This window comes from Quercus lobata, chromosome 3 (assembly GCF_001633185.2).
Source record: "Quercus lobata isolate SW786 chromosome 3, ValleyOak3.0 Primary Assembly, whole genome shotgun sequence".
Classification (NCBI taxonomy): Eukaryota; Viridiplantae; Streptophyta; class Magnoliopsida; order Fagales; family Fagaceae; genus Quercus; species Quercus lobata.
Genome location: NC_044906.1, coordinates 25763723 through 25781646, shown reverse-complemented (window position 1 = coordinate 25781646; position 17924 = coordinate 25763723). Strand labels below are relative to the sequence as shown.

The following is a 17924-nucleotide window of genomic DNA, read 5'->3' as shown; positions in this document are numbered from 1 at the left end:
TAGAGGAGGAGGGAGGTGGGGGGGGGGGGGGGTGCGATTGTGATGTTGTGATGTGCCTTTAGTGGCGATTGGTTCATTGTGATGTGCTCTTAATGTGATGCATATTACGATTATGTAATGCATATTACAATGATGTGACATTAAGATTTTTGATTTATTTAATTTATTTAATATTACTTTTAATTTAAAATTACAAAATGTATCACATCATCTTAATTTTATCACTTTTTTAAACAATATAATATTGTATTCTTATATTAAAATTATATTAATGTAAGATTACAATAACGTAATATTATAAATTAATGTAACAACACGGTAAATCAAACATCTCTTTTTTAGTGTTGATTGTATACAGTACTAAAGCATGTGGACCTGTGGTAACCTAACCTGGGAGCTACGGTTAAGTTGGATAAGATTGCATTATGAAGGGGGGACACTATCAATAGGTCATTCGGCTTTTGGTCGTGGTCCATGGATGTCGACATTTTAATGTTGAGAAAGTCTAGTGCCACAGAAAAATGCACAACTTATGCCACAACTCGCCATGTGGCGAGTTGTGGTTGGTGGAAGGGTGATGTGGGGACACCCTTCCACCAACCACAACTCGCCATGTGGCGAGTTGTGGCATAAGTTGTGCATTGTGGTTGTGGCACTAGACTTTCTCTTTAATGTTAGTCGTGTTGCAGTGTAGAATGTGCTTTTTGAACAAGTGAAATCTTAACCGACACCTATCACCATAATTAATTAATTATTGATCCTCTCCGAAAATTTGGCAGCTATTCCTTCTCCGCTGTGGATATTCTCTTAAGAATAAACGCTGTTGAATCTTATTTTTATTCCCAACCAAAGAAGGTATTGTGCTAAAACTAATGATCGTATCAGTGTGTAATCATAATATTTAGCTAATATTCTATCAAAATAATAATAATAATAATAATATTTAGCTAATAAGAAACTGATGTGAACGGAAAATTAATTGATTCTTGATTCAATAATAATATCTATCTGTTTCTCAAAAAAAAAAAAAAAAAAAAAAGAGCCTAGTCTATTCAAGATATCTTGATTCTTGAGAAAATGTACATTTTTTGTTAATATTTTTGCTTGCTTCTTATTTTTTACTAGTGCGTAGCTTTGCATATGCATGGTTACAATTAAAAACAATTACAATTATACTATTTAAATTATATATATTTTTTGAAAGTAGATTTAAATTATACATGGTATTAGTTTACATTTTTTTAAACCATACATTTCTTAAAAATGTAATGGTTTCTCATATATATATATATATATATATATTAAGCACGTGTGATGAGACTCATTTCTTTCTTTTCTTTTTTTGTCTAGTTTACGTGAGATTAGGAATTAAGGAAACCAGAAATTAAAAAAAAAAAAATTAAATAAAAGAAACTGGCAAGTCTTGATAAAGTTAAAAAAAAAAAAATGGAATTTGGTTTTGAAGAAAATATACAAAGTGAGAATTTTTTTTTTTTTTGATAATTTTTTTTTGAAGTCATGGATTAGTATGAGAATGTTCTATTTTGTAGGCATTTTAAGTAAAATTGGATATATATTTTTATCAAGTTGTCTCCAAGTTTTGTTTCTGTTAAACATAGAGCCTAGGGATATATCTAAACCATATAAAAGTCCAGTCCAAATTGGAGAATTCTCTTATAAATAGTTTTTATATATATATATATACATATATATAATTTAGAATTTAATTGATTTTTGATTCTTCGATTTTTGTACCCAATAATTCACTTGACACAAAATTAAAAATTAAATGGAACACATGGTGCAAAATTGAGAATCAAATTAAAATCCAATTGGATTTTCTTTGAGTTTTAGTTATTAATATATACTAGCATGTAACCTATGCAAACACATATAAAAGTCCAGTCCAAATTGGAGAATTCTCTTATAAATAGTTTCTATATATATATATATATATGTATATATATAATTTAGAATTTAATTGATTTTTGACTCTTCGATTTTTGCACCCAATAATTAACTTGGCACAAAATTAAAAATTAAATGGAACATGTGGTGCAAAATTGAGAATCAAATTAAAATCTAATTGGATTTTCTTTGAGTTTTAGTTATTAATATATACTAGCATGTAACATATGCAAACGCATGGATGCATTTAAAATTAAACACAATTTTTATTATAAAAATATAAATAATTAGTCAATTTTTTTTAAAAAAATAACATGTAACACATGCATTAATGCATATGTATAGATTCATTTAAAATTAAACATAATTTTTATCATAAAAATATAAATAATTAATCAGATTATTTTTTAAAAAAGTAAACATAATTAGTCACATTAAAATTTTTACCTAAATTTAATACTACTTATGCTAATTTCTTTTTTCTAATTTTTAATAAGAAAGAATGTGTGGTGATTTTTGTTTTGTGGTGATTTTTATTGAGTATATGTGATTTTTTATTTATTTATAAATTTTATAGTTCATTAATATTAGTTTCTTAGTATTTTGCACTCAATAACTCACTTGTCACAAAGATTAAAAAACTTAAATGGATATATAGTACAAACTTAATTGGATAATTATGGTATAGTCTTTACATAAATTTAGGCGCATAACACAAAATTAGATTCTAATTTCAAATTCTAACGACAAAAGGTAAATTAATTACCTAATCCTATTTATGAGAGTCCTTTCACCAGATATTACCTATTCTAATACCCCACAACTCAAATTCAAATGGCAATACAATTAAAATAACAACTATGGCAATACAATTAAATAACAACTAATTTATGAAAAAATCATATTATATCATTAAGTTGGACTTAGAAGCCATAATTGCACACTAAATTACAGAAATATTTTGGATAAAAACAATTTTTTGATAGAGATAACAATTTATTTGTTCTTATAAATTTATTTAAATAAAATAACATTAAGTATTTTATCAAAACATGCAACATGTTTCTAAAATTTAGTGGATAGAAACAATAACTTATTTGTTATTATTAATTTCTTTATATAAAGTAAGAATGAGTGTTTATTATTATTATTATTATTATTATTATGGGACAATAAGTGTTTTAACAAAATATGCAACATACATCTAAGTTTCAATTGATCGAGACGACTACTTATTTGTTCTTGTACGGCACCGAGATCCCAAGACCCATATGGGCCCTTGGGCCCAAGCCCAACAGGAACAGCCCCATTGCCCTAAGCCCTTCTTGGATCTGCCTTAGCGCAAAAATCAATTTTGGGCCTTGAATTCTGATGTGTGCTCAGCATAAACTTTCCCGAACAAGCGTATTAACCGTGCCCGGGTAAATCATTATATGCTCGGTAAACTGCATTACCGAGCACTATCAACTAAGCTGGAACCAAGTTCCAAGACCATAATTGTTGCACCCCACTCTCACCTAAAAATCCACTTAAATCAGATAATACTGGACCTTCAATAGCACTAACAGAGGCTGAAATCGTAATCTCACCACTAACATTGGTTATAAATAGCAGAAGTTTGGAAGGAAGAAGGGGTTCAAAAAAATAGAGGGAGAAAACAGTCAAGTGAGAAAGGAGAAACTGAGTGTTGCTTTGAGTGTCTCTGCCGAGAACGACTCAGAGTAGGAAATCCTCAAGTCCACTATAAATAAATTGTGAGCCCAAGTGATTTAAGGCCCAATGGTCTTATACCTGGTTCCCACAATTGGCGCCCACCGTGGGGCTCTCCTACGAAGTTGTTGTTCGACTGAGACTCAAATAAGGGAAATGTCTGAGGAGCGTTTAGGAGGGCGCGCACCGAGCAGTTCCATAGGATCTTCTCGGGGATCGACGTGGAGGGAGAGAAGGCAGAAACGGCAGGAGGATAGGGAGCACCCCAGAAGAGAGGAAAGGTCCGGATTGGGAGAAGGGTCGGCCCAGACGCACTGAACGGTTTCAGGCGTCTCGGCGCATCGGCAGTATGATGATAGAGACCGAGAGCTGGAGCGGTTGCGCAGATTGGTAATGGATTTGGAGCTGGAAGCAAGGGGTTGGCGCCAAGAAAGGAATCGCAACCCCCAACAAAGGAGAAATTGGGGCGAGGAGGGCTCCAGCTGATCTGGTACCCAACGATTCCGAGACCGATCATGCTCTCAAGAGTCACACCGGTACTCCCGGGAGCCACGTCATCAGCGGGACCGTTCACGGTCGCATGGATACAGGGACCGAGGGTCAGAATCGTCGAAGGAACGGCAACACCACAATGCCGCCATGGACGCCATGAGTCGAGCCTTACGGATGGCAGCCTAGTCTTCGTTCTCCGATGAAATTGAATGGGCTCCTATGCCGAGCAGATTCACGCGACCGCAATTCAATTCCTACGAGGGGAAGACAGACTCTGTGAAGCATGTCAGTCATTACATCCACATGATGTCTTTGCATGCACACAATGATGTATTGATGTGTAAGGTATTCCCCTCTAGTCTCGGCTCAACGGCCCTGAGATGGTTCAATGGGTTACAGAAAGGCTCCATACATAACTTCGCCGAGCTGATTCAAGAGTTCGGCAGTAGATTCGTGACATGCAGCCGAGTGCAACAGCCGGTTGACACGCTACTTTCCATGAAGATGAGGGTCGGAGAAACCCTTCGGAGTTATGCCAACCGATACTGGGAACTCTACAACGAGATTGGTGGAGGGAATGAGAAAATTGCGGCAAGCACCTTTAGGATGGGGCTACCCGAAGACTCTGAATTACGGGAGTCATTGACGAAAAGACCCCCCGAGGATATGAGGCAACTGATGAGACGCATAGAGGAGTACAAACGCCTGGAGGACGACCGGCTGCAGAGCAGGGGGAAAGCTCCACTTATTGGGAGATCTCGGCAAGTCATTGTGCCGACAAAACCCAAAAAAGACTTCAGAATGCAGGAAGCAGAGGTGCAAGTCGAAGGGGTTAATGTGGTGTTTAAAGAATCCGTGCACAAAATCTTGGAGCGGATCAAGAACGAGTCATTCTTCAGGTGGCCAAACAAAATGGGAGGCAACCCGTCCCGGAGGAACCAAAACCTATACTGCACATATCACAGAGACAAAGGACACACCACCGAGCAGTGTCGGGTATTAAAAGATCATCTCGGGCAGCTGGTAAAGGCAGGGTACCTGAAAGAGTTTGTAGTAGACTCCACTGACCGAGAATCCGGACAGGGCGTCCAACAGAAAAGGAACCCCCTCCCACCTCCACTGGGGGTAATCGAAGTCATCCATGCTGCACCAAGAGGAACGACAGCAGCAAAAAGGGTATTAACAGTGGCTTGCACGGGAGGAGATTCAGCCGAGAAGAAGAAGAAGGTTGAATGGCTAACCATCTCGTTCGGAGAGGACGATTTGGAAGGAACAGTCCAACCCCATGACGATGCTTTGGTGGTAACGGCTCGGATAGGCGGGTTCCTAGTGAAGAGGGTAATGATCGACTAAGGGAGCGGGGTTGACGTCATGTACCCGGACCTCTTCGAAGGGCTTGGATTGAAGACCCATGATTTGGCGAAATATGACACACCACTGGTCTCATTTGACGGGAGAGTCGTAATTCCTGAGGGACAAATCTCTCTCACGGTAGACATGGAAGGTAAGGGAGTTATAGTTACCTTCATAGTAGTCCGATCATTCTCACCATACACCGCAATCCTGGGAAGGCCATGGATTCACGCCATGAAGGCTGTTCCGTCCACCCTCCATATGAAGGTAAAATTTCCCACTGAGTATGGAGTTGCCGAGGTGAGGGGGAACCAACAAGTGACGAGGCAGTGTCTTGTCGCCGCGGTCAGATGGAAAAATGAACAGCTCGGACAAGCTGAACATACCGAGAAAGAAACTTCATAGCAATTACAGAAGCCCCGAGGGGAAACGGGGGCGGACGTGGCCAAGGAGGTATTGAAGGTTAGAATTCTTCCAGATACTGACAAGTATTTCCAAATAGGTACAAGCATGAATAACCGGGAAAAGGTAGAAATGTTGTTGTTCCTTTTGCAGAACGTAGACGTTTTCGCATGGAACCCATATGAAGTGCCTGGCGTAGATCCCGAGTTCATCGTCCACAAACTCAACGTGGACCCATCATTTCCCCCGAAGAAGCAGAAACCGAGAAGAGCATCAAAGGAACACGTCGACGCAGTAAACCTGGAGGTCCAGCGGTTGAAGGAGGCCGGAGTCATAAAGGAAATATTCTTCCTGAGATGGCTAGCGAACACTGTCGTAGTGAAGAAGAAGAACGACAGTGGAGAGTTTGTTTGGACTTCACAGACTTGAACAGGGCGTGTCCTAAAGACCCATTCCCAATGCCCAAGATTAATTAACTAGTAGACGCCACGTATGGGCACCCGAGGATGAGCTTCCTGGATGCCTTCCAGGGCTACCACCAGATTGCCTTGGTGCCCGAGGACCGAGAAAAGACAACATTTATATCCCCGAATGCAAACTATCACTACGAGGTCATGCCGTTTGGATTGAAGAACGCCGGAGCCACGTACCAGCGAATGATGACGAGAATGTTCCGAGAAAAAATTGGATGCACGGTTGAAGTATATATTGATGACATGGTGGTAAAAAGCAGAAAAGAGTCACAGCATACGGAAGATCTCCGGGGAGTATTCGAGATACTACGACGGCACAAATTGCGCTTGAATGCAGAGAAGTGCACTTTCGAAGTGGGGGCTGGCAAGTTCCTGGGTTATCTAATCTCTACTCAGGGAATAAAGGCAAACCCCGACCAAATAGAGGCCGTGAACCGCCTCAAACCACCAAGCAATCCTAAGGAGGTGCAAGTGCTCACTGGAATGTTAGCTGCCCTGAACCGATTTATCTCCAAGTTTGCTGATCGCTGCTGGCCGCTTTATCAACTTCTGAAGAAGTGGAAGGGGTTTCGTTGGGACGAGGGATGTGATGAGACTTTTAGAGAGCTGAAGGAATACTTGGCAAAGGCGCCAAGGTTGACGGCCCCGGAGCCCGGGGAGGATTTGTTTATGTACCTCTCAGTCACCGAGCATGCCGTAAGTGCTGTGTTACTAAGGGACCAAGGAGTACAAATGCCAGTGTATTACTTAAGTAAAACCTTGGTAGATGCCGAGACAAGGTACCTGCCTTTGGAGAAGTTAGTTTTAGCCCTAGTGCATGCCACTAGGAAGTTGCCACATTACTTCCAGGCACATACAGTATTCGTCCTCACCGAGCATCCATTACAGTCACTGTTAAAGAGATCAGACTTCACAGGCCGAATTGCCAAATGGGGGACTCGGTTGGGATCGTTTGACATAAGATACCGACCTAGAAGCTCGGTGAAGGGATAGGTTCTCGCAGATTTCATCACAGAATTCACACCCAAGAACGACGGCAAGGCAATTTGTAGCGCAGAAATTCGCTCGTGGAGGGTATTTGTGGACGGTGCTTCAAATGCTCTGGGTGCTTCAAATGCTCTGGCCCGTTCAATTTCATCGGAGAACGGAGACCAAGCTGCCATCTGTAAGGCTCGGCTCATGGTGTCCATGGCAGCATTGTGGTGCTGCTGTTCCTCCGGCGATTCTGACTCTCGGTCCCCGTATCCATGCGACCGTGAACGGTCCCGCTGATGACGTGGCTCCCGGGAGTGCCAGTGTGACTCTTGAGAGCGTGATCGGTCTCGGAATCGTTGCGTACCAAATCGGCTGGAGCCTTCCTCGCCCTGATTTCTCCTTTGTTGGGGGTTGCGATTCCTTTCTTGGCGCTGACCCCTTGCTTCCAACTCCAAATCCATTACCAATCTGTGCAACCGCTCCAGCTCTCGGTCTCTATCATCATACTGCCGATGCGCCGAGATGCCTGAAACCGTTCGGTGCGTTTGGGCCGACCCTTCTCCCAATCCGGACCTTTCCTCTCTTCTGGGATGCTCCCTATCCTCCCGCCGTTTTTGCCTTCTCTCCCTCCACGTCGATCCCCGAGAAGATCCTATGGAACTGCTCGGTGCGCGCCCTCCTGAACGCTCCTCAGACATTTCCCTTGTTTGAGTCTCAATCGAACAACAGCTTCGTAGGAGAGCCCCACGGTGGGCGCCAATTGTGGGAATCAGGTATGAGGCCGTTGGGCCTTAAATCACTTGGGCTCACAATTTATTTGTAGTGGGCTTGAGGATTTTCTACTCTGGGTCGTTCTCGGCAGAGACACTCAAAGCAACACTCAGTTTCTCCTTTCTCACTTGACTATTTTCTCTCTCTATTTTTCTGAACCCTTTCTTCCTTCCAAACTTCTGCTATTTATAGCCAAGGTTAGTGGTGAGATTACGATTTCAGTCTCTGTTAGTGCTATTGAAGGTCCAGTATTATTTGATTTAAGTGGATTTTTAGGTGAGAGTGGGATGCAACAATTATGGCCTTGAAACTTGGTTCCAGCTTAGTTGATAGTGCTCGATAATGCAGTTTACCGAGCATATAATGATTTATCCAGGCACGGTTAATACGCTTGTTCGGGAAAGCTTATGCCGAGCACACATCAGAATTCAAGGCCCAAAATTGGTTTTTGCGCTAAGGCAGATCCAAGAAGGGCTTAGGGCAATGGGGCTGTTCCTATTGGGCCTGGGCCCAAGGGCCTATATGGGTCTTGGGATCTCGGTACCGTACACATTCATTTTATTATAAACGAGTTATAAAATTATGTAATAATAAGTTATTTAGTTATTATTTCTTTTAAATATATATATATATATATATATATATATATATATATATAAAGAAAATTCATGATTAAAGTCATTCAAGGCACGAGACTTTCACTAGTAACAACTAATACTTGAGGCAATATCATCATTATCTCAGCATCACTATCTGCTGCAGCTACATCTTTTGGTTCCACGTGTACATGGGACATAACAGAAACTTATACATTAGAGGCCTAGAGGGTAAGAATGCCTTAGATGCTACCTCTTGAGAGTATAATCATAACTTAATCTCAACCCCCATAGATTCTTAGCAATATCAATTCATATCAGTTGTGGAAATCATGAATGAACCACCTTTTCTTTTGTTTATTTAGTTTTAAAGTTCAAGCTTTGGTTCCCTCATATTAGAATCCTCGAAATGGATCTAGGACTTTCTTCATTTGAAATGAATCAATTTCTTAATTCAGATTAAATATAATAAATCTATTTCATGAATCTATTTTATAAATGAATAATGTGACATTTTGCACACTGTCAAATCCAAAAAACAATTCTTAACTATAAAGTGTCTTCTCTTCATTTCACTGATCCAAAAAATAAAATCTTGCCAATGAGTCGACTTTCTTTAAATAAAAATTTCAAGTGAAATAGAGAAATTTCAAATGTTTTATTGCCCATGTCCCGAAACAGAAAAAACAGAAACTTGTAAGCCTCTTATGATAAATATGAAGTCACGTTCTTGTTTATTAAGTGTTTGGGCCCCTAATCGTCCAGGCAATTCAAGCAGATAAAAAAGTAATGCTATTGTCCCCATTTGTCATAATTTCAGATAGTGAAAGGTGAAAACTATTGTGACCTTTGATAGATATCCTTTGAATTTAGGATAATGGATTGAGTGGTTGAGAATTTGAGATGGGATAATATCTGACGCGGTTGTGATGCAAAGGTGTTAAGGTTCACGAAAAACATGGGGATCCCATCTTGTTTACGTGGTAGCACAAGAGGTTGAACAAGTACTGGGATGTACTATCTATCAACCTCTTTCTCAATTCTCATATCAATCTCTGAAAGTAATGCTTCATCAACAACCAAAAAAAAATCTCTGAAAGTAATGATTTTGACAATTGAATTTGAGAAAATCCATCAAAGGTGGGGCAGAGTTGCATGTGGTGCTTGTTCTTTCCAAATGCCTTTTTGGGACTTGGACTGGTGTGAGATATCCTTTTAATCTTTAGATCACTGATAAGTAGTAATGTCTGACATACTACATGATAGGCATGTGATACTGCATTTCAATGTGCTAATGGTAAGCCAAAGCACTGATAATAAATTGAACATTTTAACCTGTTTCTCATATTCCTTTCTATTTTCACTTTTCTTTATTAAAAAAAGAAAAAAGAAAATCATAGATTTAAGAACTTTTGGACTTTGTCCCATTTTTGAAAAAGTGATTTTGTAAATCTTTAAATGAAAAGCATTTTTTTTTTCCTTTGAAAAAGCACCACACTTTCTGATTCTTTAAAACACTTTTTGACTTTTTTTTTTTTTAAGGAACTTCCAAAGTGAGGCCTGTTTGGTCACCAAGTTCAAACAATAATTTTCACATTTCAAACACACTTACACACATTTTCACACTTTTTCACCCACACATATTTCAAAAAACTACAAAAACTACAAAAATCCCATCTCAAACTACTCTACCAAACACCCACAGTTTTCTTTTTTAAAATGTGTTAGATTTGATTACACCTTAAAAAAAAAAAAAAAAAAAATTAGGTTTCTTGACATGGTGGTTAAGAACAAATATTATGGAGCCTATAGTCTCAAATACTATTGTGTGTTTATGTGTGTCTATATATATCTTACAGATATAGGAAGATGGGAACGAGGCACCAATGATCAGGCCCAGCCTTGCCCTGCCAAGTCTCTTTTTATTGTCTCAACCAAAAGCTTGATCAAGGTCCAAAACGGGCAGGACATTGTTATGTGCTCAATTCCAAGGCTGCTTCTTCTAAATGACTAAACAAAGCTTCTCTCGTGAAAACTTGTATAATGATTAGTGTAGCTGGAGAGCTGTTGTAGAAGCATTATCTAGGCCGATGTCCAATCTGACTGCAGTCCCCATTCCAGGCTTAACATAGATATCCCTCATGAACATAGAGTGACAGTATCGATATCACTCATGAACATGTAGGGGAAAACTTGTTTTTATGTGAATTCTGCTATATATTTTGACATTCTAGAGTTGAGAAAGAAATTTAAATAAATAAATAAAAATCTCGCCCCCCAGCTGGCAGAACAAGACTTGGCTGCTAAAATTTTGTTTGGTCCAATTCCATCCGAGATGGTTCTTGGCTCAGACACTTTATATGTCAAACAGTAAAGCAACAACCAATTCAGCTCAGTGACATCAAACTGGATCAAAAAACCCTTCTTTTCCTGTTTAATCTATATTAAAAACTTGTTTATGTTTTCTATAACATAGGTATATATACCCATGCAGCCGCTCAAGGGCCTCATATATATTGTTTAAATCATTTGAAACATGTTATCAACCAACGCCACCAATATAGAATGAGGTTACAGTGCACTTTTTGTTGATAGATTGCTGTAAGGGGGACATACAAACTTTAGAAAACTGGTGATATGTAATGCTTCATTAGCAGGAAGAAGCTCTGAAAACTAGAGAATCTGATATGCCGGGTAACGACTGTGTCTCTGCCTCAAACTCAATGATTAGTGTCATGAAAAACGGGATTAGCTTCAAGCAGCTCAGCAAATTTATTAAGGATCTCCTTCACAAGTTTTCCAAGTTCATCCTTCTCTACTTCCACATCTATTTTTCCATCCTTCACATCAGCAAACGCTGCATCATAAAGAAGAACCACTGCCTCATTGGCTTCTGATGGTGGCAAGCCCAACCCAGTCCCATTTCTCTCAAGGAAGCCCCTGATTAATTCAACACTTGCTAAACCATCTTTTCCACCATGCTTTTCCTCCCATATCTTGTCAACGATGTTGTTTAATTCCTTCTCATCATCCAAAAGCTGCAAAGTTATCTCAAGTTTATCAGAATTTACTGAATAGAAAAATCTAATTATCAAAATAGAATACCTATTGACAATGCCTTTTACAATTGTGAGAAAGTTCCAAATTTGTTGGAAGAAGCAGGAAACAAGCTAGAGCTTCAGGCCAGCAAAATTTGTAAAATTAGTTTGGTCATCGTTCAGATGAAGGGCTAGGATAGTAAAAAACTAGAGCAAAACTCAAAAGGCATGGCCAATCTGGCGGCCAATGTCACATGACTTTCCAATACTTCTTCCCATTACCAATGCCAAAAAGTTAATTTTAAAATGATTTAGATATATATTGTTTTTACTAATATACATTAACTTATACTTTTAAGATCAAACTTATTAATGTTTTATTATTAGAAATTTTAGTATTAAGTTTCCTATAACAAATCAATTGACCAAAGCAAATTAGTTGATTTATTGTTGAAAAACAACTTTCAGCCTAAACTAATATCATGACCAGAGGAAAGCTCCATTTGTGCCCAAAAGGGCAAGTAAAGTTACAATTTAGACTCCTCGTAATTGCTTATATAAGCCAATGCGACCTAGTAAACACTCAATGTAGGACTTAGCATATGCGCATCACACACTTATGCAACCTTATCCACATAATCGAGGGTCTCACAGCTACTCTACAAGTCTACTCCTTCTAGGATGGGTTTGAAACTAAATACCAAAAATGCCTTTATCTACTCCTTCCTTTCTTCAAATTACTATAAAAATAAAAATAAAAAAATAAAAAACACCCCCCTTTCAAGCTTTTGTTGAAGTTTCTTCTATGAAATGCCTCTGTTCCAGCTTAATGCACTCCAAACCAGCCCCTCAGATCCAGGATTCAGAATATTGTCAAATGGTCTAAAAGTAAGCTGAAACATATTTTATCCTGTATGATACCACCTTTAGAATTTCCACAAAATTTTAAAATATTGGAAATGCTTATTAGAATCATACAAACTTCCTGCAATTATTCTAGATGATAGCATATCCTCCCTTCTCTCTCTCTCTCTCTCTATATATATATATATATGTAAGTTATTTTCCACATTCATATTACAGTCAGTTTTCTAACTAGAAATGAAATCAACATTGTTTGTTATATTCAAAATTATACCCAAGGACCGGTAATACCTCATTTTCCTGAAGAGGAAGTAGATTTCACAAAACTAGTTGTTGAATAAATACATTTAGGAAATTTAAAGAGAAAAAAACTTCTTAGCAGAAAAGACAAAAATGAAAAATAAAAGGAAAAAATAACTCACAGTGAATTGATAATAAACAGAAAAGATATGGGGTTGGACTACCTTTTTTAGCTTAGAGCCATTAATAACCTTGATATTCTGGATGACAACAATGGGCTTTTCAGCCAACACTTCTGCTAGTTCTTGAAGAACAGGCTGGAGCAATTGTGCAAATTGTGCTTGGCCCAATTCTTCTTCTCCCTCAGCCCCATGTTTCCTCAAGATATCATTTAGCAGAGGAAATTCTGTTCAATTTCACCTTGTGGATTATTAATTGAGAACAATGGAATGAGTGGAATTAAAAACCAATACTTAAAATTTAAGAGTAAATACTATCAGCAAGCTTATTGCGAGTTTAAGAGTAAATACTATCAGCAAGCTTATTGCGAGTCTCTCACTGTGGGCTAGGTACCACTGTTGAACTCTCCTCCTATTGTCATCTGGGTTGGAAGCAATTAATATTGACCTTGATCTTGCCTTCCATAATAATATGTCTGGAAAGTTAAGAATTCCAAGCAACATACATAATTGTATATCCTTCTGAGGATATCGCATGTCAATATTAAATTGGAGTGCACTTCAAAACACACCATCCATTTAGCATATTTTTTAGCTTTATATTGGACTCCAATTGGCCCAAGAATTCTATTGCTTCCACATAAGATCCCAACCTATGATATCCAGGATAATAATTTTGATTGTGGACTTGTCTACCTTAGATTGTGATTCAAAATTTTTTACCATTGGTCTAATTCCATTTAACTAAAATGCAAAAATAAAGAGATGAATAAACAATATAGCCCCACGTATGGTGATAAGCTACCACATGTCCCAAATTCTTAAGCTTGCAAATTTGATCATCTAACCATTATCTAACACCCCCCCTCATGTGTGGACCTAGGCTCAAGACCACTTGCTCTAATACCATGATAAACTACCACTTGTCCCAAAAGATTAAATTGTTAGAAAAGAGTGAATCTAATTTAGCCATTATTCTAATAGATGGTATGGTGTCAATAGAAGAGCTAGCTTTGGTCCAGAAGAAGGGAATTGATTCTTCCCATGAAGAACAAAATTCTCTTGATTCCAGGCAACATACTTGCACAATCACTACAGCAGCAGGGGTGGGGGGTTTGGTTGGTCTACAATCATTTAATTGGGAGGGGAGGGGAGTGGAGGGGGAGGAGAAGACTGATGAACTGTTCATGCCAGGCCTAGACACCTTAAAAGGACCAATTTTTAGAGGTGACCTGACAAAGACAACATGCAAAAAAGAAGATTTGCACTAAACGGGAGCTTTTACATGACAAAAGTTAACTCTGAGGGCAGTTACTATGTAGACAAAGGCCATTGAGATGTCATATAAATAGCAAGAACAAACATAATATCAACCATGTCTAATGCGTATGTGTCAGTTTGAGCATGAATGGGCATGTGTATTTTTCATTGATAATGTTGCAAAAACATTTTCAGATTATATGGAGGGCAGATGGTTGTTCCCCATGTCACCTTTAGGGGATAATGCAATGACTAATATTTGGCCAGAAGTTGTTAGTATCAATTCCAAGTAGTCCATTCCATTAGGTCTATTAAGTTCTTCTACTTTCTCCCTTTTCCAGGATTCAAAATTTCTTTTCCTATCCTGCTTCCTTTTTCTCTTTCTTTCTTTTATAGACAATGATTTCAATCCAAAACTGAAATATCAGAAGAATATTCAGAGGATCCAAAGTCAACCAAAAAATCACAAATCAATTTACCAGAAAAAATTATTACTAGTAGTCATTTGAAAAGCGAACCTGAGAAAGGAGGAACGCCCATTTCAACTCCCATGTGGACAAGTGCATTTCGTATCTCATTCTTGCTGATCTTTCCCTTATCTTCTGCATCCAAGTCTGTGAATAAGTCCTCTGCTATCATTGCAAAGTCATCCTCGTCATCCAAAAACAATCGGAGAATATTCCCATCCAATATCGATATAACAAGCGGATCATCTGACCAAAGTTTTGCACACAAGCATGTATCTTTTTCAATCCATAAAAAATGTTAACAAAAATTATGTGCATACATACAAAAACATATACATATATACTTATGAATGTAAATTAATTATTTCCACCAATTAATAAGTATGATTTTAGGATTAAAAAATTCTAGTTGTCATATGATTTTAGGATTAAAAAATTCTAGTTGTCTTTTGCCCCACAATTGCTTAGCAATCAAACATAGGCAAAGTAAAAAACAAAACATATTGTCTTTGATTGTTTAATAATCGTAATTGTTGATTTTTCTTTCCGAATTTCACATTTTATTAGCAACCAAGCATACCCAAAGGCCAAATCATTATATCATAACATGTAACATCATTGATAATTAAGCTCAATTATAAATTCATACACACATATATATGTATATATGAAATGTACAATTTCATATAAACTGTTCCAATCAATAAGATCCAGACATTCACTCACTCTCTCTCTCTCTTCCCACATTTCCTCAGCCAATAAGCACAACCAAAAGTCCAAACTTCTGACAAATTATACCAGAACATTTTAACATCAAAGGCGATTAAGCTCAATTATACATGCAAATACATATAATTGTCTATTAATTGTTCCAAGCACTTGATAAAACACAATTTCAAGATCCAAATATTCATCCTCTCTTTTTCTTTTCCCATTTTTTTTCCCCTTATACAAACTTGATATCGTTAATGGATCTCTCAACCCCTTCAAAAGTACGATTGTTCGTCTCTTTCTAAATAGTCTACATAACACAACGTGTAATCTTTTCCCATATCTTCCCAGCAACCAAACAAGGCCAAAAGTAATATATATATATATATATATATATATATATATATACACACTGATTTTTCTTTCCATTTCTCACATTTTCTCAGTCAACAAGGACAACCAAAAGTCCAAACTTCTAACAAAATATACCATTACACATTAACATCATAGGCATTTGAGCTCAATTATACATACACACACAAACAAACATACATAGAATCATCTATTAATTAGTCCAAGCACTTGAAAAAACAGAATTTCAAGATCCAAAAACATTCAGCTTCTCTCTTTTTCTTGTTCCTCTCTTTCCAAATAGCCTACATTACACAATGTTTAACCTTTTCCCACATCTTCCCAACAACCAAACAAGGCCAAATTAACACACACAAACACACTATTTTTGATTGTGTAAGATCAGAAAAAGTTGATTTTTCTTTCCATTTCTCACATTTCCCTAACACCAAACATAACCAACTAACAAACTATAAGAAAACGTTTAAGATCATTGCTGATCAAGCTCCATATCTATGTATATAACACCCATATGTGCATATAATACATCGATCTAGGTTATATAAGCAATTGCTGATCAAGCTAAATACATGTATAAAACACCTATATGTGCATCTACTAAGTCGTTCATATACTATATCGATCTAGGCTATATAAGCAATTACGACGAGCTCCCAGTTGATTTCGAAACACGTGACTAGCATCTATATGTCCAAGTTGAATATATACAACGTTGATCTAAGCTATATAAGCAATTACGATGAGCTCCAATTATAGACAATATATTTAAAAATACATGTGACTAGCACTTATATGTCCAAGCCATACATATACTTCATTGATCTAGGCTATATAAGCAATTACGACGAGCTCCAATTATAACCAGTCTATTTTAAATTTTAAAACACATGTGACTAGCACTTATATGTCCAAGTGGTATATATACTATATTGACTAAGCAATTACGACGAGCTCCAATTATAACTAGTACTTTTTAAAACACATGTGACTGGCACTTATATCATGTGTCCAAGCCGTACATATACTATATCGATCTGGCCTATATAAGTAATTACGAGGAGCTCCAATTATAACCAATCTATTTTAAAACACATGTGACCAGTACTTATTATGTGTCCAAGTCGTGACATTATATTATTATACATTATACAAATATAAATATGAATATAATATGTTTGCTTTTAGAGGTGGGTACCTTTAAGTTGGTCAGCGATGGCGGTGAGGTAGTGGTTGAGCTTGAGGGAAGCTTGGTCAGATGAGAGATGGGTTTGGCGGAACGAGACGACGTCGTCTTCATCGTTGAGATTGATGCTTTGGAGAGCGGAGGACTTGAGAGTTTGGGGTAATGAGAGACCGAAGAGAGCGGAGGAGGCTCTTGATTCCGCCAGCTCCAACACCTTAGCTCCGGTCATCAAATCGGCGTCGTCTTCCTTCGCTACCACCGTCAAGTCCGCCGCTCTCAGCTGAGTCCCGTCTACGATGGTCAACGCTCCGTCTGACATTTTCGCCAAGAGAGGGAGAGAGAGAAGACTTTTTTTTTTTTTTTTGGGTGGGTTTGAACTAAATTGGCTTTGTTGTCTGAATTCTGAAATGGGAAATGTTGTTTGTTTGGGACATTTTGTTGATTTTTATTGAAAATTGACATCCTAGCGCATTATTAAATACATTTCTATACTGAATAATAAAAGTTGAGATTGAAATCTGATTGCGCTAAATAGTTACTTTTACTGGTGAATAAATTAATTTTATATTATTTGTTACAGTTAATTTTCTTAAATTTAGAGATAATATTTAGCAACTATTTAATTTAGGTAAAACTTTATTAACCTATGAGCTTCTGAGCATGCGTACTTAGAGATTCCTTTATATTTTTATATAAAAGTTAATAATTTGAATCTATTACAATTTAGAAATATATATTTTTATTTTTCAAACAAATAAAAATGAAAAACTTTAAAGATAAGCAGTAAATGTAATTTTTTTTGAATGAAAAAAATCTTAAATTTTAGGAATTCTCTTTTTGAATTTAAAATGAAATTTGTTATTTGACATTTATGACCGTATTTCTAAATGAAGTTACCCCTTAATAATGAGGGTATTTTTGAATCACATA

The 17924-nt window shown here is 37.3% G+C and overlaps 3 protein-coding genes across 3 annotated transcripts; 2 read left to right on the top strand and 1 right to left on the bottom strand.

The window, feature by feature from the left end:
• Window positions 1–4911: 4911 nt before the first annotated feature.
• LOC115980642 lies at window positions 4912–5463 on the top strand. Its single transcript, XM_031102873.1, has one exon. The coding sequence runs from the start codon at window positions 4912–4914 to the stop codon at window positions 5461–5463; it is 552 nt and encodes a 183-aa protein (XP_030958733.1).
• An 18-nt stretch (window positions 5464–5481) lies between these two features.
• On the top strand, window positions 5482–6294 carry LOC115980641. Its single transcript, XM_031102872.1, has 2 exons — window positions 5482–5763; window positions 5878–6294. The coding sequence occupies exons 1-2, from the start codon at window positions 5482–5484 to the stop codon at window positions 6292–6294; spliced, it is 699 nt and encodes a 232-aa protein (XP_030958732.1).
• A 4796-nt stretch (window positions 6295–11090) lies between these two features.
• LOC115981975 lies at window positions 11091–17529 on the bottom strand. Its single transcript, XM_031104436.1, has 4 exons — window positions 17007–17529; window positions 14780–14974; window positions 13047–13228; window positions 11091–11718 (listed from the first exon to the last, which is right to left on the bottom strand). The coding sequence occupies exons 1-4, from the start codon at window positions 17311–17313 to the stop codon at window positions 11401–11403; spliced, it is 1002 nt and encodes a 333-aa protein (XP_030960296.1). The 5' UTR covers window positions 17314–17529; the 3' UTR covers window positions 11091–11400.
• Between the last annotated feature and the right edge of the window lie 395 nt (window positions 17530–17924).